This window comes from Quercus robur, chromosome 5, assembly GCF_932294415.1.
Source record: "Quercus robur chromosome 5, dhQueRobu3.1, whole genome shotgun sequence".
Lineage (NCBI taxonomy): Eukaryota > Viridiplantae > Streptophyta > Magnoliopsida > Fagales > Fagaceae > Quercus > Quercus robur.
This window is the reverse complement of record NC_065538.1, coordinates 88,764,068-88,789,647: the sequence shown is the minus strand read 5'-3', so window position 1 is coordinate 88,789,647 and position 25,580 is coordinate 88,764,068. Positions and strand designations below refer to the sequence as shown.

The 25,580-nt window shown below is 40.0% G+C and overlaps 2 protein-coding genes across 2 annotated transcripts; both read right to left on the bottom strand.

The window, feature by feature from the left end:
• Positions 1 to 3,239: 3,239 nt before the first annotated feature.
• Positions 3,240 to 9,326, bottom strand: LOC126728932 (uncharacterized). The gene is made up of 6 exons (XM_050434679.1): positions 9,259 to 9,326; positions 4,703 to 4,772; positions 4,554 to 4,619; positions 4,432 to 4,479; positions 4,265 to 4,348; positions 3,240 to 3,508 (listed from the first exon to the last, which is right to left on the bottom strand). Exons 1-6 carry the CDS (start codon positions 9,324 to 9,326, stop codon positions 3,419 to 3,421), a joined length of 426 nt encoding a protein of 141 aa, XP_050290636.1. The 3' UTR covers positions 3,240 to 3,418.
• Positions 9,327 to 21,120: 11,794 nt separating this feature from the next.
• On the bottom strand, positions 21,121 to 24,799 carry LOC126727671 (coniferyl alcohol acyltransferase-like). Its single transcript, XM_050433593.1, has 2 exons — positions 24,285 to 24,799; positions 21,121 to 22,389 (listed from the first exon to the last, which is right to left on the bottom strand). Exons 1-2 carry the CDS (start codon positions 24,726 to 24,728, stop codon positions 21,415 to 21,417), a joined length of 1,419 nt encoding a protein of 472 aa, XP_050289550.1. The 5' UTR covers positions 24,729 to 24,799; the 3' UTR covers positions 21,121 to 21,414.
• Positions 24,800 to 25,580: the final 781 nt, after the last annotated feature.

The following is a 25,580-nucleotide window of genomic DNA, read 5'->3' as shown; positions in this document are numbered from 1 at the left end:
AAGCTCAATTTACACATTTGCTTACAGTTTAGAACTTTAAACAAATGAGAGTTTTCAAAATACCAGGAATGCGACAGGCATATTATAACAGGGGGAAAAGCTTATTAAACCAAGACATTGAAAGAGCTACCAATCTAGGCTTCTAGCCATAATTAAAACACATTTAATCAGACATATAATAATAAAAGAAGAGGAATTTATAATAATATGAGCCAGACAAAGTGTCCATTTGAATGAACTTATTTCATCAGTTTATTGAGGCTAGTTTGTTTATTGTGTAAAAGTACATCTATGACCATATATAATTATTGCTAAGTTAAACATTTACCCAATTGAGCTAGAGCTCATCAGCAAAGTATACAGCCATACCTTGAAAAAGGTGATGTTTTAAAAAGCTATACATTCCATTTCAAGATGAAAATAAACTGAAACAAATGAACCCAAGTGTCCTACTACAACTATAAACCCAACCCACCAGATATTAGTGTACAGACCCCTTTTCTTCTACATTTTCACAGAAAGAGAATTAGAGACTACTAGTAGAATAGCAAAAATGCATTCTTCAAAGCCTCAAGGGATAACTAAACCATACCTGCTCAGGTATTTCATTATCTGGAGATATGTTTGTAAATTGCCCCACTACGTCACGCTTTAAATGGCATTGCATTACTTTAGCAAAAAACTGAAAACAGGGAAAAACATAAAAGTCATTGTCTTTATAAAATCTCAAATACAAGTAGTTAAGAAAAAATAAATTCCCGAAAAAAAAAAAAAAAAACAAAACAAAAAAAAACAAACAAAACAAAACACTACCTTGAGATGATTTTCTTCAACAAAAGTCTTAAGAAAAGCTGCCAAAACATCATTGGATCTCCTGGTAGGATACTCAAGCTATTCCCAAGCTTCCTATCATGAAGTCTTAATAAGGACCTATTAAGACTTCAGCATTTCAATAAGGACCTATTCACATCCACATTTATTAGAAAAACAAATAAATTAAATTAGATATGAACATATAGCAACAAAAGTCTTAATACTTGGGGTTTTTTTTTATTTTTAAATGACTTCCAACAAAACTGAGACACAACACAACCACATGTTGTCTGGTTCCTTAGTGTGTGTTTGGATTCAACTGAATCCTACGTCTACGTTTCCAAGTTTTATGTTTTCCCTTCTTTTTTTTTTTTTTTTTTTTTTTTTTTTTTTTTTTTGCTCGCATTTGTTGACTTTGGCAGACAATATTTACTGTTATGAATAGTATATGCACTGTTCACGTACCGTGCATACATTGTTTACGTATTAAAAAATATTAAAAATGGGTCCCACGGTACTATTTACACATTTAAAAATTATTTTGCTACAGTGTTTTTAGTTTTCAGTTTTCAATTTCAGTAACAATAAGTTCAATCCAAACGGACCCTTAATCTAATAAAAAGTGTTACTAGTTTACTAGTTGGGGTGAGTTATAAACAGTTGGTCAACACAAAAGAATATATATATCTATCTATCTATCTGATTAGCACCAGGAATTTTTCGGTCTAACTCATTGGAAAAAAAAAAAAAAACAAGCAAAGTGATTGAGAGAGTAAATGGGGGGTGTCACCTTTTTCTCTGTGGTGTCAAATAATTGTTCCATTGGGAGAAGAGTGAGACGGCTGATAAGGGTGGTCTGAATTTCTGGGGCGGCAGCTCTTCAAGATGTGAGGAGAGAAAAGTCGGTGAGGGGTTAAGCTTAATTTCCCACCTTAATAACCCAGCCATTAAATTGTTTTTTTTTTTTTTTTTTTTTTAAGTAATAATTAAACTTCACCCACGAGTGGTTTGACACTTGGTTCATTCAGTTACTACTCCGTAATCCATCTCCCTATCTGAGGTTAGTCGGTTACTCTAACACGTTTTGTATCAAAATCAAAACAAAAAACAGATCAAACATTCCTCTCCCTCAAAACACACTCTCAACCACGCTTGCTCACCCATCTGTGTCCATGAATATTTTCCTTTTACGGAAATTCTTTGATGTCCCAACAATCTGAAATTTACAAATAGAAATAATCATCACTCGCTGATTCACATTCATTTCCTACCAAAAACCGAAAAACAGAAAACAAAAAAAAAAAAACTGAATCAATTAATTCCATTATAATGTATTTGTAACATATAATATAGTTCTATAGAGCTATTTTAGAAATTTCCCCCTTAACTTTTAACCAAACAAGGAAACAAAATCACCAAAAATTGACAACAAAACAAAATAGAAGAAAAAGAAAGTCATTTTGATTTTTTGGAAGAAAAAAGAATTTAGATATAAAATTAATGGTTGGAAATTGGAGTAAAACACATGAAGTAAATACAGAAAGTGACTTCTAAAACCCTCCAAAAGAACAAAAAAAAAAAAAAAAATGGTAAGAATAAGAGTGTGGTGGTAATTGTGTTTTAACTTACACAGTACCTTGCATTGCAACCAAGTGAACAGAAACTGAAGGAATCAAGAAGGCTACGCTCACAGACTTGGCAGGTATTGGTGACACCTTTACCAGGCCTAGGCTGAGGCCTTTCATTCAAGAACACAATTCCGGCACCATTTATTCTATGTATGTCTGAACTCCTGTAATGTCCAAATATTTCTGAATCTCAGACATCGTTATCACATCATGAGTGACATTAGAGTGCTCTGAGGAAGAGACTGTTTGTGTTTTGATTTTGATACAAAACATGTTAGAGCATATAGGAGGTTGGTTACGGAACAGTAATAGTGGGTAAAAAATGAAATCACAATAAGTTAAATTTGAGGTAAATTATGGGTTTGTTTGGATAGAACTTATTTTGTTGAAATTGAAAACTGAAAACTGAAAAAATTGTAGCAAAATAATTTTTAAATGTATAAATAGTACCGATGAACTCTTTTTTTTTTTTCAATCCCTCTCTATTGTTTTTTTAGCGAAATGGGCTTCTTGAAAGCCCATCATCCCTAAATTTTAGATTGAAAAAGCATAAAAAAGCAGCATAGAAGTTCGATTTTTTTTTTTTTTCCATACTTACAATGGGGGAGAGGGGATTTGAGCATTTGATGTCTCCATTTGAAATATCAAGAGGTGCCAACTGAGTTACAAGACTCTTGGCATAATAATCCAATGCTTTTAAGAAAATTACTTTTGGATTTAAGTCAGAATATCACCTGGTTGATCTCAAACCATGATCTCACCCTCCACTTTGTTTTTATAAAGGGAGAAGGTGCCATCTAAGCGAAACATCATTGATGCATTTATCCAAATCGTATACGACAATCACTTATGAATGTAATAACTCAAAAAAAAAAAAAAAAAAAAAAAAAAAAAAAAAAAAAGAGGTGCAGGGGGGTTGGGGAACAAAACCAAACAAAAACGAGAGGAAATTAAAATATAAAATTGTACCTCCTGGGTTATGAACGTCCATTTTGAATCTGACAATGCTTTTTTAGAGTAGGCAGGAAGGTCCTTTTCAATTTCATCAAACTCCAGAGGTTCTCCACCTATATGCTTATACGATATCAGTACCTATTTTTTGAAAAAAATATTTCAAATAGATAATTAGTAGTATTAATATGCACATTGAAAATGCTTGCATGTTGTGTGACCATTATGCAACAACTTGACTTCTACGTCAGTTAATGGTATTACAGACAGTCCGTGGGTCTTAAACCCACAACCTCACCATCCACCTTAGTCTTATTAGAAGAGGTGGCATTCTAGCTAGAGCTTACTAGCGATCTCAATTACAGATCTGGCCAATCTAACATGTAGACATTCATTTTATAAAAGTATATCAAGTTAAATGAATTTGTAACATATGTTTCTTAAAAAGGGACAAATAAAATAAGACAACAAGACCACATGTTATGCCGTACTGCCAAACAAGTTTTTATGTGCTTAATACTGCAAAAATAAATTTGGTTTCTGTAAAATATTTATGAAAAAACAAGCGTGCCTATTTCATATTGTACTATCATTCATATAAAATCTAGAGTCATCTTATAATGTAAGCTAAAAAGAGATGAACATACCACTGTCGTAGGCACGAAAATATAGCACTGGAACTCTATATGAATTGCAATAAATTATATGGAGATCATAGTAATGTACTTTACAAGGATTGGTGTGGACCTAGCATAAGAGCAAGAAGTTGATCAATGTTGTAAATGAGACAAAAATCATTAATAGGTATACCAAAAAAAAAGGGTGTAAAATTTGATGAGTAATATGTATATCTACTTAGGTATAACACATACTAAGGTGGCATCATCAACATCAATGGGGTCCTCTTGGAGAGAGTGTTTCCCAGGCCCAGGGCAACTTTGTTCACCATGTTCTTCCTACACAAGGTTGGCATCAATTAATGCAATTTAAAATTGGTAGAGCAACATTATATTATATAACATGAAGGGGAAGGGCAGACCTGAGTTGAGCCGAGAAGTATGTTCTCCAAAGATAAGTATCCTTCCACCTGTGTACATTAAAAAGAGAGGAAAGATTAAAAGAGGAATTGTGAATAGAGACAGACAGACAGAGAACACTAACTTGATGATGAGAAAGGACCCATGTCCACGGAGGTAAAGAAGAGCAAATTGTATTCCAATTGAGGGGCTAAAAATGTGATTTACCCTTTAATATTAGCATGAGTGATAAGCAGGTAATAGTAATAATAGTATCAATAATGATATTTTTACGACAAATTTTGTCCCTATTTTTATGAGAAAATCATTTGACAGGATTGGCCCCAAACGGAATCCTAACCACCTAACACATGTCAAAATCAAATCAAAATCAAATCAAATCTTCAAATAAGGATATATAGTCTCTCATCTCACTCTCGCATACATTGAGTAATTATAGGAAAGAGATGATGACCCAAGATGTTTAGTATGAGACTAGAGAGGGCTAATTTTGTGTAGTATCTACTTTTTTGTCTCAAGAAAATGTATATTATGAAAGACGATAATTAAAGGATAAAGTTCAGTTACAAAATTAGTTGTAGTATAAAACTACAACCTTATTCAATATCTTTTTAATGGAGGTGAATTTTGACAAATCCGCCATTGGATTACTTTTTTTTTTTTTTTTATATCATATGCTTGCAAAATTTCTAAAAACTTAAAAATCAATAGTTATATCATCAATAAATTATTTATATTGCAAGTTTTTGTAATTTAAAATTATGCATAAAATATAATCTTATAGATCATTGTATTGGCCTTTTATGCTTTTGGGCTAAGGCTTTTTACTGTAGGTAGGAGAGTTGGGCTTGGCTTACTATCTCCGCAGAACCTTGCTCAGAGCCAGTCTATACACAAAACAAAGCACCCCAAAAGACAAGTAATGTGTGTGTGTGTGTGTGTATTCGTATATATGTTATGGTAGAAAAGTCAATCAATCCAAATAGTTAGTGGTTAGACATAGTTAGAACAACGGAATTATAACACATAAATAAAGAGTCTCTACGGAAAGTGAAATAAAGAGAGCCTGAATCCCAACTTGCACAATCTTATTACTAGATTAAGTCATAAAGTTGCACACTTTGGAGAATGGGTCTGGATAGCTACTGATAATAGCTTAATTTTGTATATTTTATATCATTATTATACTTATTTTGAGTTAATTCATGCATTTTATATGTGGTTTTAGAATAATGCTAAATAATAAATTTTGTGCTTAATTGAATTTTAATACGTGAATTTCTCTTTTGTAGGAGAATAGAATTAAATGAGCAAATTTCTGCAAAGAAGAATAATAATGGATTTTACTTTTACAAGGGCCATAAAGAAGTCAAAGTAGGCCAACCCAATGAAATTTAAGTTCAATTGAAGTAAGGAATCAAAAGAAATTTGCACCAAATCCAAGTTCAATTCAGACTAAGATTCCAACTTTTGCAACAGTTAGTATTTTGGGCATAACTTTCAGCTCCAATATCCAATTGAGATGATTCAAGTTGGGTTGGAAAGTTAACATAAAGGGCTACATCTTCGTAGTTTACCAAAAGTCCAATTTCTGACATTAAATGGGCCAAAAATGTCAGTTACGTGAAGCATAAAAACCTGGGATTTTCTTCAAATAGAAATTCAACTTGTAATAGGATTCCTTAACCTATTTAAAGGCTCTTTAGAGCAAAATTCAGAGGGGAGCTCCCGTAGAATGTAATTTAGGTTTTCTTAAAGTTTTTTCACAATTTTTGGAGTTTTATTTGTATTATGACTTACTAGAAGCCTTGATAAGGCAAGGGGTAAAACCCAACCATTTATGTTCCCAGTGGATTCAACCTTGGACTTATCGAGGTATTACTACCAACGCATATTCAACCAAATTCGACCTCGGACTCTATCTTTCTACCAATCCATCTAGCTTGCATTAAGTGGTCTCAACCGGTTTTCTATTTTGAGTAAAGATGCTTTCCCAGTAAAGCACCTCCCAAAAGAGGTCTTGGTAGGATATCGGAAATAGGCTCTTTTCCTCCCTTCACCAAACCACACCCTCTATAGTTTCCTTAGTCATAGGCCCACCCCCTTGCATTGGCTTCGTATAGGTTAGTGATGCTTCGGCCATTGTATTGTTGTCTTCTTGCTTCACACTTTGTCTTCTTCCTTTCCCATGCAATTTCTGCCCCTGCTATTTGATTGTCCCTTTTTGTTCTTTGTTAAGACTAAGGCCTTCTACTCATATTTGTCCCTTATGGAAAACAATGTGGGCTTGTTGGGCTTGCCTCATCTTGCCTTGTTGGTTGGGCCCATCCAACCCCCCCCCCCCCCACCCTTTTTTTGTCTCTTAGAGCGGGCCATCTCACCATGGCTAGCACTTCCACATTGCCCATGGGTCAATGTGATCTATTCCTTGTTCTTTATGGGTAATTCTTCTTTTTGGGCCTTTGGAGCATAACCCCATTATTTTGCTGTTATTTCTTAATCTTTCCTTTCTCTTTCTTAAATTGATTTTGGCATTCGTATCCATTTTATCAAAAATGGGTGTCAACAATCATATATATAGTCAATAAAATATCCGATTGGTACAAAATTTGACATGTGTATTAAGAGGGTAAAAAACATATAATCTAATAGTTAGATTTTCAAAATATATATGTAGCAATGTTAATGATATTGTGTAAATTTGTATCCTTATACTATAACAAATTTTGTAGCTAAACTTTATCCATAATCAAAAGTGATGAGGATAAAATTAGACAAGAGTGACGGTACACGCAAGGGTGACGAGGTGTGTTTGCCGTCAGCATGCCTTCAAGGCTGACGGGGACCTGAAGTGAAGGAACTCCACCTGTTGAATACCATGTATCCGGACATCCTGAAGCTGACGGGTCTTAGTCTGACGGAATAACATACACTGACGGCGTCAGTCTATGGAATGTTTGATCTCCCTATTTGCTTGTGTAAGTAAACAACTTGCTCCCCACGTTTCATAAAACCTAAAGACTCCTATATGGAAAGAATCCCGTAAAATACGCCCAAGAAGACTCCTATAAGGAAAAGACTTCTACTCCAAGGAAAAGAGGGGCAGCCCTCGCTACTATAAAAACCCAAGCACCCTCACAAACCGAGGTACGCATAATTTTACCCTCTCTAGCACTCTAGAGTAGTGAGAATAGTTCTGACTTAACTTTCGGAGGGTGTTTGGCCGGTACCACACCGGTACTCTCTGCTAGGTTCTTCCTTTTCGTTGTGCAGGTGCCGTTTGTAGTGCGCGAGGAACGTGTGACTCACTGGTGGTATTATTTTCGGCATCATCAGTTGGCGCCGTCTGTGGGAAGCGTAGCACGTTATCACATCCTAGACAAAAGAGTTACATGGTACTCACTCGCTCAATGGTGACCACTAACGATGTTCAAGAGGGAGAAGCCCCTACAACTGCGCTTGAAAGACAGGTCAGGACGCTCGCCGCAGCCGTGGAGCGCCTCACCAAACAAAACCACGACCTAGAAGAGCAGTTGAAACAGAAAGATGCAGCTCCCAATAACCAAGGAGCAGATCAAGAAGGAACCAACGCCGACAAAAGAAACCAGGAAGGACCCCAGGCCAGCAATGCCCCAAGCAAACCAGAGCGACGGGACACTAGCATTCCTTCTCTGGCAGACACGGGTCCGCCACCCATCATGATGGAGATGCAGGCGATGAAGGAACAGATGGAAGTAATGATGAACGCTCTCAAGGGACGAGTGTCCAGTGATCTTGATGACCTTGTCAACCGGACTAACTCGCCATTTACGACAACCGTCAACTCCTTCCCCCTGCCAAGTAAGTTCCGCATGCCAAATATGGATAGTTATGACGGGGTCAAGGACCCTCTAGATCACCTAGAGACCTTCAAGACCCTGATGCACCTTCAGGGAGTGGCAGACGCGATTATGTGCAGGGCCTTTCCTACAACCCTAAAGGGCGCAGTAAGGATTTGGTTCAGCCGGCTAGCACCCAACTCCATCAGCACCTTCAAGAAGTTAAGCGCTCAATTTACTACGCACTTCATTGGAGGACATCGGTATAAGAAGTCCACAGCCTGTTTGATGAATATCAAGCAGCGAGAGGAGGAGACATTAAGGGCCTACATATCACACTTCAATAAAGAGGCGCTCTCGATCGACGAAGCCGACAACAAGATACTGGTAGCAGTATTCACGAATGGGCTGAAGAGGGGTAAGTTTTTGTTCTCCCTATACAAAAACGACCCAAAGACCATGTCAGAGGTGCTTTACAGGGCCACCAAATATATGAACGCTGAAGACGCGCTATTAGCCTGAGAAGATAGGCCCAAGAAAAGAGACAGACAAGAAGACCCCCGACAGGACCAAGGGCGGAAGAAAGGCAGGATGGAAGACCGAAGGGAGGAGAGACGCCCTAAACCCATGGGCGGAAGGTTCACAAGTTTCACCCCGTTAACCGCCCCGATAGACCAAGTCCTGATGCAAATTAAAGACGAAGGGGCCCTGACGTTTCCGGGAAAGCTGAAGAGTGATCCCAACAAACGATCCAAGGACAAATATTGCCGATTCCACCGTGACCATGGTCACGACACAGCCGATTGCTACGACTTGAAGCAACAAATTGAAGCACTTATCTGACAATGAAAGCTGCAAAAGTTCATCAGCAAGGAGAGAACGGATCCACCCCCGCAAGAACAACACCCCCGTCGAGAGAACGAACGACCAAGACCTCCCATAGGGGACATAAGAATGATAATTGGAGGAACAGTTGCAGCCGGATCTTCAAAAAAGGCCCGCAAAACATACCTCCGAATGGTGCAGAATGTCCAGCTGACGGGCACCGCGCCGAAGATAGCGAGGAAAGAAGGCCCCATTATCGGGTTCTCAGAAGAAGATACACAACGCCTACACCATCCACACGATGATGCCCTCGTCGTCAGCATGCGGGTAGGAGACTACAACATGCACCGGGTGTTGATCGACAACGGCAGCTTAGCCGATATCTTGTACTATCCGGCGTTCCAGCAAATGAGGATTGGCAAGGAGAGATTGATGCCGACGAACGCCCCGCTCGTGGGTTTTGGCGAGAGCCGGGTATTCCCTTTGGGCGCGGTCACGTTACCAGTGACGGTAGGCGATTATCCCCAGCAAATCACCAGGAACGTAACCTTCCTGGTGGTCGATTGCTCGTCCGCTTACAATGCTATCCTTGGACGACCAACGCTCAACTCGTGGAAGGCAGTGACATCAACTTACCACCTAATGGTCAAATTTCCTACGGATTATGGAGCAGGAGAGCTCTGCGGAAGTCAAATGGCCGCGCGAGAATGCTATGTGGCCATGATGGAGATGCAAGACCAAATCCCGGCCTTGAACATAGAAGAGCACCGAACGGTGGCAGAACCAACAGAGAAGCTAGAGGAGATAACTCTCAACAGCTCCAATCCGGACCGAACGACCAAAATTGGAACGCTCGCTAACACCACGATTCGTCAGGAGCTCATAACCTTCCTCAGATGCAATCGAGACGTATTCGCGTGGGGTCATGAAAATATGCCGGGAATAGATCCTTCCGTCATGGTGCACAGGTTGAACGTATCGCCCGCCTTTCCACCAATCAGGCAAAAGAAGAGAGTGTTTGCCCCTGAGGGAGACCGAGCCATAGCAGAAGAAGTCAGAAAGCTACAGAAAGCGAGCTTCATTAGGGAAGTATAATATCCCGACTGGTTAGCAAACGTAGTGATGGTCAAAAAGGCAAGCGGGAAATGGCGGATGTGCGTGGACTTCACCAACCTTAACAAGGCCTGCCCCAAGGATAGCTACCCCCTCCCGAGGGTCGATGTCCTAGTAGACTCTACGGCCCGACATCAGTTGCTGAGCTTCATGGACGCTTTCTCGGGGTACAACCAAATCCGAATGCATGAAGCCGATCAAGAAAAACCGTCATTCGTAACCAGTCAAGGCCTCTTCTGTTACAAGGTGATGCCCTTCGGCCTGAAGAACGCAGGCGCAACGTACCAAAGACTCATGAACAAAATGTTCGCGCAGCAGATTGGGAGGAATCTCCAGGTCTATGTGGACGACATGCTGGTAAAAAGCCGAAGGGAGGAAGATCATCTAGGAGATCTCAAAGAAACATTCGACACACTTCACTCCTACAACATGAAGCTCAATCCAGGAAAATGTGCCTTTGGAGTAACGGCAGGAAAATTCTTGGGATTCATGGTATCTCAAAGGGGAATCGAGGTAAACTTGGACAAGATCCGGGCCATTATGGATATGGCACCACCAAGAAATGTGAAGGAGGTGCAAAGCCTCAATGGAAAGATAGCGGCACTGAATAGGTTCGTGTCAAGGGCGACGGACAAATGTTTACCCTTCTTCCGAACATTGAAGAAATCTTTCGAGTGGATTGGTGAATGCCAGCAAGCCTTCGAAGAATTGAAGGCTTACCTCTCCTCCCCACCATTGCTAAGCCCGTCGCAGCCAGGAGAAGAGCTTTTTCTCTATCTAGCCGTCTCCCTCGCAATCGTTAGCGCGGCCTTGGTCAGAGAAGAAGAGAAAGTGCAAAAACCCGTGTACTACGCAAGCCGAGCGCTTCACGGTGCCGAAGATACCCGCCCATGGAAAAACTTGCCTTCGCATTAGTTACGGCAGCCCGCAAGCTCAAACCGTACTTCCAAGCTCATACGGTAAATGTCCTTACTGACAAGCCCTTACGGCGGGCAATGAGCAGCCCTAAGGCCGCGGGACGATTGGCATTATGGGCTATAGAGCTGAGCGAATTTAACATTCAGTACCGCCCGCAGACCGCCATCAAAGGACAGATCGTTGCCGACTTTATAGCTGAGTTCACTCATGACGAAGACAAGGGGGCAGCAGAGTCCCCTCAATGGAGCATATATATGGACGGATCGTCCAACAGGCAAGCCGCAGGGGCCGACATTGTGCTACTATCGCCCGAAGGAGACACCATTGAATGTATGGTCCGTCTCGACTTCCCTGCCACCAACAATGAATCAGAATATAAGGCTCTGATAACAGGGCTCGACCTCGCCAAAGCAGCAGGACCCGCGAGGGTAGTCATCTACTGCGATTCACAGGTCATCACTAACCAAATAAATGGAGACTACGAGTGCAAAGGCGAAAAGATGAAGAGATACCTTGATGAAGTAAGGGCGAGAGTGGGTGACCTGGAAGTCAAAGTTGTCCAAATTCCCATAGAAGAAAACAAGCGAGCCGACTGCCTCGCGAAGGCCGCTTCAGCTGAACAAATGGTCATCCCTGGTAATGTACTCTCTTTCGTACAGCTTTCCCCGCTAATAGATCTCAGCAACATGCAGGAAATATGCTCCGACAGTAGCTGGACAACGCCGTTAGTTTCATACCTAAAAAATGGGGCCTTACCAGACGAAAAGGAAGCCGCAAGGAAACTTAAAGTCCAGGCGGCAAGGTTCGTCCTGATAAAAGACGTCCTGTATAAAAGAGGTTTCTCCTGACCATATCTGAGATGCTTGGGTATGGAAGATGCAGATTACGTCATGAGAGAGGTACATGAAGGAATCTGCGGAAACCACTCAGGGTCTAGATCATTGGTACACAAGCTTGTGCGAGCAGGGTACTATTGGCCCACCATGCAGAAGGCCGCCGAAACCTATGTCAAGGCCTGCGACAAATGCCAAAGGTTCAGCAATATTATTAGACAACTAACCGAAGAGCTGACCCCGATGACGGCCCCATGGCCGTTCGCATAGTGGGGATTAGATATTATGGGACCATTCCCTACAGCCGTACGACAGCTGAAATTCCTGGTAGTAGGCATCAATTATTTCACAAAATCGGTGGAAGCTAAAGCTTTGGCCACGATTACAGAAAAGAACGTGCGGAACTTTGTCTGGAGATGCATCATATGCAGGTTTGGCATTCCTAGAGTCTTTGTCTCGGACAACAGGAGACAATTCGACAACGATCCCTTCCAGGATTTTTGCTCACAGTTAGGAATAAAGAACCACTACTCCTCCCCCGCCCACCCTCAAGCTAATGGACAGGTCGAAGTCACGAACCGATCCTTGCTCAAGATTATCAAGACTCGGCTCGAGGGGGCAAAGGGTATATGGCCCGAAGAATTGCCAAGTATACTATGGGCATACAGGACAACGGCAAGAACACCCACAGGAGAGACACCGTTCCGACTGACGTACGGAGGCGAAGCAGTCATCCCGGCCGAAGTTGGACTCACAAGTTTTAGGGTGCACAACCATGATGAGAACAAAAACGACGAGGCTATGCGACTACAGCTCGACCTAGTGGACGAGATCAGAGCAGCAGCAGAACAAAGACTCGCTAGGTACCAGGACCGCATGGCCAAACACTACAACTCTCGAGTCCGATATAAAGACTTCCAAGTTGGAGACCTTGTTCTTAGAAAGGTCATGGGCGCCGCTAGGGACCCTACTCAAGGGAAACTCGGCCCCAATTGGGAAAGACCTTACCGAGTAACGTCGTGGCAGAGAAAAGGTACTTACCACCTGGAAACATTGGAAGGACAGAAGCTACCACACCCATGGAACACCGAGCACCTACGAAAGTATTACCAATAGGAGCGGCAGCATGAAGACCAACCTATTTTTTATTCCAGTAAACTTTAGTTTTACTCCTCAGATTTATCATTTACTTTAACTTTTTTTGCAACAAATACTTTTTAGCCCGAAGGGCAGGATTTGGTTTTAATTACTTTTTTTTAAATGCATGACAATAAGAGGAGTTTATTCAGAAATTGCTGAAGTATCTATTTTTTCTACGGTCCACTAAGTTCACAGCCCAAAACGACTAAGTCCATAACACACGGACTAAAACTGACGGACCAAAAAAGATGTCAAAGACATCAAGGCTAAGGCCGAGAAAATGACGGTCTGAAAAGGCTAAAGCTGACGGTCCAATAGATGAAGCAACCATCATATGGACAAGGTCCTCAAAACTGACGGACCAACAAAGATGTCAAAGACATCAAGGCCTAACAACTGACGGACCAAAAAAGATGTCAAAGACATCAAGGCTAAGGCCGAGAAAATGACGATCTGGAAAGGCTAAAGCTAAAAAGCTAACGGTCCAAGAGATGAAACTATCATCACATGGACAAGGTCCTAAAAACCGACGGATCCACTAAGATAACATCGTCAGCAAAGCCAAGGCCGAAAAGCTAACGATCCCACAGATGAGGCTATCATCATAGGAACGGGGTCCTAAAACCAACGGACCCACTACGATAACAAGGTCAGCAAAAGCTTAGGCGAGAAACCTGACGATCCTATAGATGAAACTACCATCATATGGACGTGGCCCTCAAACCAAAAGACCTGCAATAATGACAGTCATCAAGGCCAAAACTTAAAAAAAAAAAAAAAAAAAAAAAAAAAAAATGACGGTTAGAAGAGATTGACGACCTTAAAACGGTGCGACCAACCAAGAGCTGTAAACCGACGGTCACCAAGCTAACGGGGCTCGGAGACTAGGCACGATGTCGTGCCAACGAGGGTTTCCAACAGTTCAAAGAGCTGACGTATTCCAAGCAGACGGGAATTTTTACCAAAATTTCGTCTAGGGTCATCATCAATAGAGAGATATAAAAGCTACGGAAATTAAACACATACGCAACTGTACATAAACGAAGAAAACCAAAAGGGCACTTAAACATTGTTTAAAATTACAACTGTTTTCCAAATATTTAAAAAGCAACTGTTTTGTACATAGCTACAATGCAGCATAAAAACTAAGCAGCAGGAACGTCAGCAGGGTCGCCGTCAGCCTGATGGTCTTCAACATCCACTATCACGGCTGGAGAATCAGAAGCTGCAGGATTAGCAGCAGGCTGTGCCAGGACTACACTGCTGTCATGCTCCGGAGTAGGGTTGGGCTGAGGAGAGCCGTCGTCTCCATCATCCATGGTAATCCCAGACAAGTCCAACTCCGGGAAGGCCGACGCGACCTGTCAAAGGCAATCATCGAACCCAGTGCCGTAATATTGAGCACATGAGTCAATAAAAGACTGCGACGCTTTGAAGTCTCTAATCGCGTCAGTCTCCGCCGTCTGTAACTTCTCCCCCAGAGCCGTCACCTCTCCCTGGAGCTTGTCATTCTGACCGCTGACCTCCATCAGTTTCTCCTTAACCTCCTACAGCTCCTTGTTGAGGATACGGACGGCTTCCTTGTATTGAGCTTGCTGATTCAACAGGTTCGTATTATGCTTACGAACTCGGGTGACGACCCCCTCCTTCGCCACACAACGGTCGCGAAGGGCCTTGACACGCACCAAGGCCTAAAAGAACATATTCGTCAGTCAAAAAGTATACCAAAACAAGATAAAGCTTGTTCAACCAAAAAATGTAATAAACATACCCTGGAGAGATCGAAGAGGGCCAACGCCCCTAAATCCTCCATCCCCACCTGGTCACAGGGCTCTATGTCCGTCGGTTTTATCAGGGATTCAACCTCCCCGACGGCATATTCCTTATGGGTTAGGAGACGGCAGGGACCCTCGTTGACGGGACCAGTAGAAGTCATCACCCCCTTCCTCGTGCCATGGCTAGGCTTCGGAGGGAATTTTTCCTTCAACGGTTCGTCTGCAGGAGTGACGGCAGCTTTTTTTGAGGGACGACTGTCACTCCCGTCGGGTTTCCTCTTCGCCACTTTAGCGACGGCCTTGGGGGTTGACGAGGCCTCCCCCCCTGCCTCCTTAGCCTTCCTCTCCTCCCTCTGACGGGCTGCGGCGGCCCGTATCCTTTGCTTCGCGGATTCCATCTCTACAACACAAGAAAGATTGTTGGGGAAAGGGACGGAAAAATGAAACTGACGGGAAGATAAAAGTCTACTCACGATGGCGTGCAAACTCTTCCAATCTTCGAGCTTCCGTTGACGGATCTGGACCCCCACAGTATAAGTGAAGGGTGTCAAGGGTGATCAAATCCTTGCACTTACAGTCTTCCAAAGGGATTTCCAGAATCCGTTGGATGAACTCCTCCTGCTCGTCAGTTATGTGCGGACGGGTATAAGGTGAAAGAAATAAACAAGTGTTAGCAACGTCGCCTCAAGAAAAACACGAGTCACATAGCTGACGGGATTAAGCTGAATCCCTGGCAAAGGCCCAGGTGTTGTCAAAATAGCCACGGGGCATCGTCGCCCACTCCTCCTGACCGCAAACCCAATCCGTCCCTTCAACAAAAAAATACCTACTCTTCCAGTTCCTATTTGAATCTAGCATATCTGACACTAGCCGTAACCCTTTCTCCCGGGCATTAAAGTGATATGTCCCCTTAGACGAGGCGATATGATGAGGCCTATAACAATAAAAAAATTCTCCTAGCGTGAACTGACGGTGTCCTCCACTAAGACTGCCCCATAGGATTTCAGCTCCTATAAAAGTCCTCCAGGCGTTTGGGGCAATCTGGGTGACGGATATTCCCAGGAAGTCAGCAAGTTGACGGTGTAGAGCCGTCAACGGTAACCTCAGGCCCGCAGCAAACATGGCATCATACATGCCAACGTCAGCTGTCCTCCCGAAGTAACACCTTTCATCCTCTCTAGGGAGACGGATGGGGATGTGGTCGGGGATTTGATAACGAACCCGTAACTCCCTAAAAACTTTACCACTCATCCCAGGTGAAAATTTGTTGACGGCCCAATCCTCAAGAAGAATGAAGGGACAATTATCTCCGGGGCCCTCCGAGGTTCCTTCACTGGATCTCTCATCCCCGTCACTATCCTCTCCGTCAACATCCGTTCCATCCCCGTCGTTTCCATCCCCTCTTCCCTCATCCTCATCTCCCTTAGCAAAACTCTCATCGCCGTCAGAAGATTGAGCTGACGACTCTCTCTCTGACGGAATGGAGAAGTCTGACTCATTCCCAGAACCAAAGGTTTCGTCGTAGCCCGCTCCTTCGCGGACTGACGACTCCTCACAAGACGCGTCACTTGACATCTGACTACCTACAAGTGACGGGTTCAAACTAAGTACCTAGGCTAACGTCCTCACTAATGAGGCAAAAATAAAAAAGAAGAAGGAGAAGGAAGGAGAGAGAAGATGAAAACTTACCGGTATGGAGGCCTTCTGGATGACTCTAAAGACAGCGACGGATAAGCCGACGGAAGTGAAGCTGACGAGAGTTGGGCGACAGTCTTTCTCCAAAAAGATCAGCAAGGTTGAAATAGTGAAAAGTGAGGGGAGGTGCTGTTTATATATGAAAAAAATGGCGCGGAAGACGAAGCGACGTCTCGTCAGAAGCAGAGCCAATAGAAACGAGCCACCTGTCCACGGCATTAAATGCACAGATATCCCTGCCTCTTTAGAAAACAAACTCCATAACCCGTCAGTATATAGTCTGACGGAGGTATGGAGTAGGGGGCAAATGATGAGGATAAAATTAGACAAGAGTGACGGTACACGCAAGGGTGACGAGGTGTGTTTGCCGTCAGCATGCCTTCAAGGCTGACGGGGACCTGAAGTGAAGGAACTCCACCTGTTGAATACCATGTATCCAGACATCCTGAAGCTGACGGGTCTTAGTCTGACAGAATTACATACACTGACGGCATCAGTCTATGGAATGTTTGATCTCCCCATTTGCGTGTGTAAGTAAACAACTTGCTCCCCACTTTTCATAAAACCTAAGGACTCCTATATGGAAAGAATCTCGTAAAATACGTCCAAGAAGACTCCTATAAGGAAAAGACTTCTACTCCAAGGAAAAGAGGGGCAGCTCTCGCTACTATAAAAACCCAAGCACCCTCACAAATCGAGGTACACATAATTTTACCCTCTCTAGCACTCTAGAGCAGTGAGAATAGTTCTGACTTAACCTTCGGAGGGTGTTTGGCCGGTACCACACCGGTACTCTCTGCTAGGTTCTTCCTTTTCGTTGTGCAGGTGCCGTTTGCAGTGCGCGAGGAACGTGTGACTCACTGGTGGTATTATTTTCGGCATCATCAAAAAGTGCTAAGAATCTCATCAAGATATTAGTCAGCAAGGTTTACTGAAGGAGACTACTTCATGTATATCTCAAAATTGAATCCCCAGGCCGATGAACGAGAGATGAAACTCTTATTAATTATCTAAGCCAGCAAAAGTGGTTGAGGCATTTCCTTGTCAAACGCTATTTTATTTGTTGTCCCTCAAATTAGATCACCAAATACAATTTTTATTCCGTATTCAATCTTTTGGATATTGTCATTGCCGCCTTGACTTGCATCATCATTATCATTGTTTTTGCTATGAATTAAGTTGAGTCTAAAGTCCTCTCTAGGCCTCCCTCAACTGCACGAGGCAGAGCAACCAAACCAAATCCAAAGTCTAACTAAAATCCCAAACCCGCTAGGGACCTAATAATTAAGCTAAAGCTACGTACTATGAAAGTGATAAGCTTGTTCCTCTTCCTATGAGGACAAGGATCCTGCAGAGAGACTGGTTCGCGAGTACTCTATGCTTTGAGACAAAATGGGAATCTAAATAGTGGATTGGGTTTGGTTGGAACGACTAAATGGAAGACCTGCTGTAATGTCAATACAAAAATAAGGTACAACTGCCATTTATCAACTTTAAAATAATGGCCCAATCCCAAGTCCAAAAGAAAAAAAAAAAAAAGTAGTTGGCACATAGCTGACAGCTGAACAACCTAATTAAATTTAAGTGATGATTCCACATCAGTGGGTAGTAAAGCACTCAACAATAATTGCCTTCATTTTCTTCCTATTATAGAACAAAGATTCTCTATATATATGGACAACAATATTGCTTCCTGATTCTTGTAAACTGGTAGTGCGTATAACTTTTAATGTCTAGTAATACAATCTGAAAAGTACAGACGGATATCCAAATTAAAGCCACTTAATTTATTACCTTTCTTTGTTTGTTTGTTTTTTTTTTTTTTTTTCTTATAGAGTTAAATATTTTCTCATTTTTCCTTTACCCGCTGTAGTTTTCTGCTGCATTTCGTTTTTTTTTTTTTTTTTTTTATTTTTTTAATCCAGATCGAAGTTGTATTTAATTAGGGCTATTATACTTCGGTTATTCCTCTGTCCAAGTAGACAAAGACAAATTGTATTTCTTATGGAACGCCTGGATGCCGCCCATGTCAGTGCATTTGTAATAAAAGTTTAGGGGCTAGAGTATGGTTGCAAAATTAATGTTAACATTTAAAACGTAGTATAAATTAATATACAATATCATATACCATTGTATTCGAATGCAGGAATATGAATATCCTCCAAAATTTTCAACCAGTAAAGACATTAAGTGTCCGTTTGGAAACAGTTTATTTAGTTGAAATTGAAATTTTTTTACTGAAAGTATTATAGATAAAATTAAAAAGAAACTGAAATAATACACTAGAACTCATAAATAATACCAAAAAGTATAATAAAATTCACAAATAATAACTGTGGGGCCCAAAAGCCCAGGTCGAGGAGCCCTACTACCCAGGACGTATGATGAAAGTCTCTTAAAGGCCCAAGAATGTGGCCGAGGAGGATCTCACGCTCAACACCTCACAAAACGCCTGAAGTAAAGGACAAACTCAGTACAAAAGCATGACAATGAAGAAAGCTGTCCACGCCGTAATGTGGAGCCCAGCACCTGACAAGCCCATACTCCAGACCTTGCTATTCAACTTTTCCCAACCACCTCCAACCACCCCCAACCACTCTGACGTATGGATTAATAGGACGAGTACTGACCCCAACGAAGGAAAAACTGACACGTAGGTGAAGAACGGGAAGTAAATACTAGTATAAAAGGGAAAGAGAGCGGAGACAAAAGGGGAGGGCCAGAAAAGAGGAGAATGGTGAGAATGAGACGCTCCTCGGACTTAGTCCGAGGAGACACACTTTTCAAACCACATCCGTGTAAGGCTTAGCTATACAGGCCAAATCCACCTTCATATAGGCTTCCATGAAAATCATGACTAAACTGCCATCCAACGACCAAGGTCCAGCCTTTCTATCCCACTCTCTATGAATTATATTGTTTGGGCCTTTTCATATACGAGACCAACGTTATTCTTGGGTCGTTAAAAATCGTGTCCCTACAATAACAAATATAAACTAAAAAAAAAAAATTGATTTTTTAAGGCAATATTAAACGCACGCTAATTGTAAACTAACAAATTAATAATACGTGCATGGATGCACTAACAAAGGTCAATAAGAGGGTGCTCTCAAAAATGAAGATATATATTTTTTGTTATCCATAATAATGCAACGTACAGCTATGAGTATGATTGATGTAGCCAGCTAGCTTTTACTCGACATTCAGATATTCCAGACCAGACCGGTCGATTATCGCATATACATGATGTCTCTCTCTCTCTCTCTCTCATATATTCTGATCACATGGCTCATGCAGCCTTTCCATTAATTTTCACAGCAACAGTGCTAGACTCATTCGGAACCTGATTCACCTGCAAATTAATGTCATATATTTTTGTGGATTGTATTAAGGGTCCGGTTAACGTGTGCCCTAAGGGCACACATTAACAAATCTATTTTTGAAAAAGTTTTATTGGAAATTAAAAAAGTTGTCAAAACTTTTTCAATTCCCGATAAATCTTTTCCAAAATTGGTTTACTATTGTATGCCCTAAGGGCATACATTAGTAAAATCCATTGTTTTTTTTTTTTCTTTTCCCATAAAAACTTTCTTTAACTGGATTATTAACTAGTATTCTAAGGGCACTTGTTAGTATTTCTCATATATATAAGGAATCGAAAAGTACATAAGTTTTTTACTAAAAAAATAATAGAAAAAGACTCATCTATAACACGAGATAGATTTTATTTTTTATTTTCTATTTTTATGGGCTATATAACACGAGATTTAGACTTTGAAAAACAGGCATTAATAATTATTTAGGAAAATAGTTAAAATTATTATAAATTTTAACTACATAATACTTATAAATTGATATAACAAAAATATAATGGTGTCACTTAAACAACATATAATAAATGAATTAATGTTTGAATAACTATTTTAATAATTAATGATACAATGATATATAAGATTTATTTAGTAAAATTTGTAGTTTCAATAACATCACTCTTTATTTGTAATATTCTTAATTCCTATTATTTTGTATCTTTAAAAAAAATAAATTATTTTAATGAATCATAATGCTCTTTATATATCATAATATATGTGTATAGCACGAAAATTGCACCTTAAAAACGTGGCTATATGAAATCATATAACCATAGCAGCTGTTATCATTTTTGCTTGTGATAGACGGTAGACAATGGAAGGCGCATCGAAATTTCATTTATGAATGTAAAATTAATAAATAAAGAAAAAGAAGAAGAATTGAAAGAGTTGAGAGAGTAGACAATTAATTTTATTAATGATAAAGAGATGGTGGGTTGGTACATTGATTTTTTTTTTTTTTTTTTTGCCGGGGGCTTGGCTGAGTGGGCAAGGCTCGTTCACTTCGTGCAGCACACCTAGGTTTGAGTCTCGCTGCCCGCAGGAATCCGTTAGTGGGCATCCTTAGTGGGGTTGAACCCCCACACGGTCTGGTAGGAAAACGGGTTGCACCCATGCCGGACCGGTGCCCTGCTGGGGGTATAATATAACCATAAAAGCCCCATTTTCTTTAACCAAAAAAAAAGAAAAAAGAAAAGAAGAAGGTAATTACAAACAGTAGATAAAGATTGCCATCATAATATATATACAACAAATTAAAGATAAGGGTTGCGATCGAAGCGAACGATTGTCCACTCCCACTAGGCATTGAGCGCACTTAGTTACATACATAAGTACGCATATGACTTCCAATCTTCCAACCCCACCATTTGAAGCCGTCCAAATTGAACAAAGCACGACAAAGAAATTAAATAGCACACCTAATCCTATATATATATATATATAGCTGAATTTTGTAGCACAAGAAAACATAATTTAATTTTGATTATATAAGGCAAATTATTCTTTGTTGGAACGTTGGAGATAATCAAAAGTCAAGGGTCTAAAGAGATGAGCAGCTTCAGTCTCTATCAACTCCACTTGGCCTTTCAAGAGGTGCATGTACACAACCCAGTCACCGTTGCAACTTGGACTCGGCATTGGCATCACATACCCTGAGTCACCTCCCCATGGAAAATGGTATGACCCAAATAATGGCTTGCCCCATCCGAAATCCACCTTTGACTCTGGGAACCTTTGCCCTGATGATACCACAAAAGCTGGTCCATCTTCACTCCTACTACAATATATCTTAGCCAACCCTGGCACTGGACGATGAGACTCCACCCAATCTATGAGCCCCAAGAAATGTTCCTTGCTCACTGCACCATCCAAGAATTCATGAACTTCATTTGCCACATAACTCAATGGATTTTCATGAATCTCATTTACATCCTTGCCTCCATAAGGTATGGATAGCACATTTCCAAAGTAAGAACCCATGAGTGAAGCATTGTCTATATCTCCATCACTTAACCTTGTCCTACCATCCACAACAATGCCCATTTTGGTTACCTTTTTGTCCACATTGTTAAGAATAGCATGTTTAGCAACCATCTTCCACAAGAAGGCACTAAAGGACTCTAGTTTAGTCCTCCTGCAACCATTGGTTGTGGTAGCTAGTGATTGGAGCAGGTTGAGTTGGTCAGCCTTAATGTAGTATATGCGGCTAATAAGATAATCATCACCAGGTTGTGGGTCTTTGGGTGGAGGCAATGAGGTCACTGGAACATACATGTCGTTCAAAGATGGATGAATTGAACCAGGGCGTCTAGGATTGAGTAAAGAACGACGAAAACATGGCACCGTAGAGATGGGTTTAGACTGAGCCATCTCAGCCCATGACACAAGAAATAGGTTGGCCGAGTAGGCGTCTGCAATTCTATGGTCAAACGTGCACGCCACAACCAACCCACCACACTTGAGCTCGGTTGCCTGCATATTCCAAATACAAAACCAAAATGTATCTATTAGTATTTATTTTTTTACTACGTGCCTTGTCAAGCATTTAATATTTGACTAATTCGTCCTCACCAAATCCATGTACTTGTTGCGTTTATTTGGACTGGTTGCTGTTTTAATTTTAACAAAGTTATTGGGTTAGTAGGCTATGACTTCCGGTGTATAATAATTAATATCAAAAGGAACCTTTATTTTTTAATTAATTTTATTCTTTTTTTTTTCTCTGAAATTTGATTAATTTATGAAGTTTGTTAGTCCTACATGTATAATAGATTCCATTTTTTTATTACCAAAAAAAAAATCCATTTTTTTACAGCTTGTTTTTCTAAATAGTTAATAATAATTAGCTCTAGCAATATCACGTGTGTGAAAACAATGCCTTACTTTTGACAAATTCAATTAAAGTGAGTAAAAACAAAAAATATTAACAATAACATGAAATTTAATTTCTTTTACCAAAAAAAAAAAGAATAATATTAAATTTCATGTTTAACATAGTTCAATAACAATAACTATCTCATATATTAAATATGTGCATATTTTCTTTTATAGTGTGTAGACTTTATAGACACATGAAACCTACACATTACTAGGGAGGGTACATATATCCCACATATAAGATATTTTCTTATCCATAACAGTTTACCTCTTATTTTCTTCTATTGCTTGGCTCCATTATTTAGGGGATTTTTCTTTCTTTCCTTTTGGTGGATCAAATTTAAATATAATTTTGAATTATGGAAAGAGAAAAGCAAGTGGACAAAATACGATGGTATTGAATGTTAAGTTTTCCATACAAGCCAGAACGATTAGAAAATAAAACAATTTATGAGTTATTATTCAATATCACGAACCATATAATTTAATTTTCACCCTAAAAAAAAAAATATAAATTAATTTTCATTAAAAAAATGAAAAAATAGACACATAAGAAATAGTAGCTAGGTTTTGTTGAAAGCAATTATTGACCATGATATAATTGAAGCGGCAAATTAAGGTACGGTGCGGCATGCCGGCATGGTTTAGAAACAGTGGCAGACTGAAACTACGAATATCCGTACGATCCAAATGAAAGGTATCATTCAAAGTTTCAAAACCAGCAGTTTTTATTTGGGAAGAAGCCAAAAAGTAAAACGCATCTTTTTCATATTAGTTTCTTGTGTGAGGACGGTACGTCAAACTTTGATCAGCCGCCTAATTTCGCATTATATGTAAAGATAGATTCTTTTGAAAAATATTCTACTATTAAATACATGCAATCATGCGAGAGTGAGAGTAATAATACACACCCCCACGAGATGCCTAAACAAAGACAAGGAATATTTCTGATTTAAAAATATAAAAAAATTAATACTACTCTACTTCACTAAAAGTGGTTTTAATTAAGATAAAATCTATTTTTGGTTTTGATCTATTTATTTATAAATAGATAATCATAAATAAAATTTAAAATAAAAAAAGGCATCATGTTTCTTTCAAAGTAGTTTCAAAAACTATTCTCATTTCTTATTATTTAAGATTTTTAGTTCATCGCAAAATACTCTACTGGCTATTAAAATTGAATTGTTTGCATGTAAAATTATGTGGCTAGCATCTTCCAAAAACACATTTTAGGGAGAAAAAAAAAAAATATATATATATATATATATATATATATCCAAAAAAAGTTTCCAGGATTTTCTCCCTTTAAAGGGTTCGTTTGAGATGTATTAGGGGTTGGAGAAAAAGATTGACGTTATAATGTGATAGGGACGTTTCATACGCTAAGATAATTTTCGTTCTAGCAGGAGCCAAAAATATTACCGCTCTGTGCGTGTGCGTGTGGGGGTGTACGTGAATATATTGGGAATAAGAAACACGTGACGAACCTGGACAGCGAGCACACCATGCTTCTTCTTGGGCACAAGTTTGCCTTCAATGGTGTCATCAGGGTTATAAAAGTCGAGGTCTTTAAGCTCTGCCTCAGCAAAAGCTTCGACAAAGTCCACACCACGGTTATCGCAAAGAATCTCAGGTTCACCAACAGGGTTTGACACCACCTCACCAGCAAAAGCATAGTATGTCACGAGAGCTTGGGCCAAGGCCTTCTTAAGAACCCCAACCATGGAGCCAAAATTATTAGAGAGGTCCTTTCCCAATGAGCTGGTGTTCTTCTTGTAACAGAAAAACACACCCACATCAACTGGGGGTAGAAGCAAGTCTAGGTTGGATAGTGGTAGCCAATGCTCTTGCAATGGCAGAACTGCAGCCACAACCTCCCTCTTGCTCACTTTCACAATCAACTCTCTTCCTCCTCCTCCTTCTGAACCCATGTTTACAGAGAGAAAGAGAGAGAGCAGGAAGAGACTATAAGAAAATAGTTTTGAAATATGGTTGATGGGGTTTGATAGGGGAGTGGATATATAGAGGCCCCTGTGTGGGACTGTGTGTGACATTTTTCTTAATTAATCATTTAGTCAAGGTAGGCTTTTGTAGAATAGAAATGTATTACACCTAGGAAAGAGCTATGAAACAACTAAGCCAACTACCCAAAATCAATTTGGACATGCATCTTTTTTTTTTTTTTGGGGTAAACTTTTTTAAATCTTTTCTTCTTATAAACATTTTTTTCTTTTGGTAAAAGCGGAAATCTTTTAGCTAGTAGAGCTAGAAAATAGAAATATGAAATACAAGACAGTTTGTATAAATAAAAGAAAAAGGTACACACGACAGTAGCTGATTGTTTAAAACAAAGACAAAGCAAAGGCTTTGGCTTCTCCAACATGCATGGGATGGCACTTATTTACAGCCCTTGCGATACCAACAAAGTAACTGCCCTGTTTAAAAAATCAATAATATAAACAAAGAAAGCAAAGGTGTATAATTTAATTTGGACCCTTTCTGCATATTTGTATAATTTTATATACCTAGCTTAACAAGGACTCACTCTCATCAACCAAAAAAAAAAAAAAAAAAAAAGACTCACTCCACTTACAACCACCTGATCGCTAGATTTAATCCAAACTTTGGAGAATCTCACTATCAGTTACACAGGTTTAACTTATTTTCAGTACTTTTTTAACTAGATGTCTTATTTTGTTTTAAATACACAATAGCAAGTGAGAGTGGACTTTAATCTCTATATTTTATTTAGTTAGTGGGCGATGTAACAATTTCTTATTAAA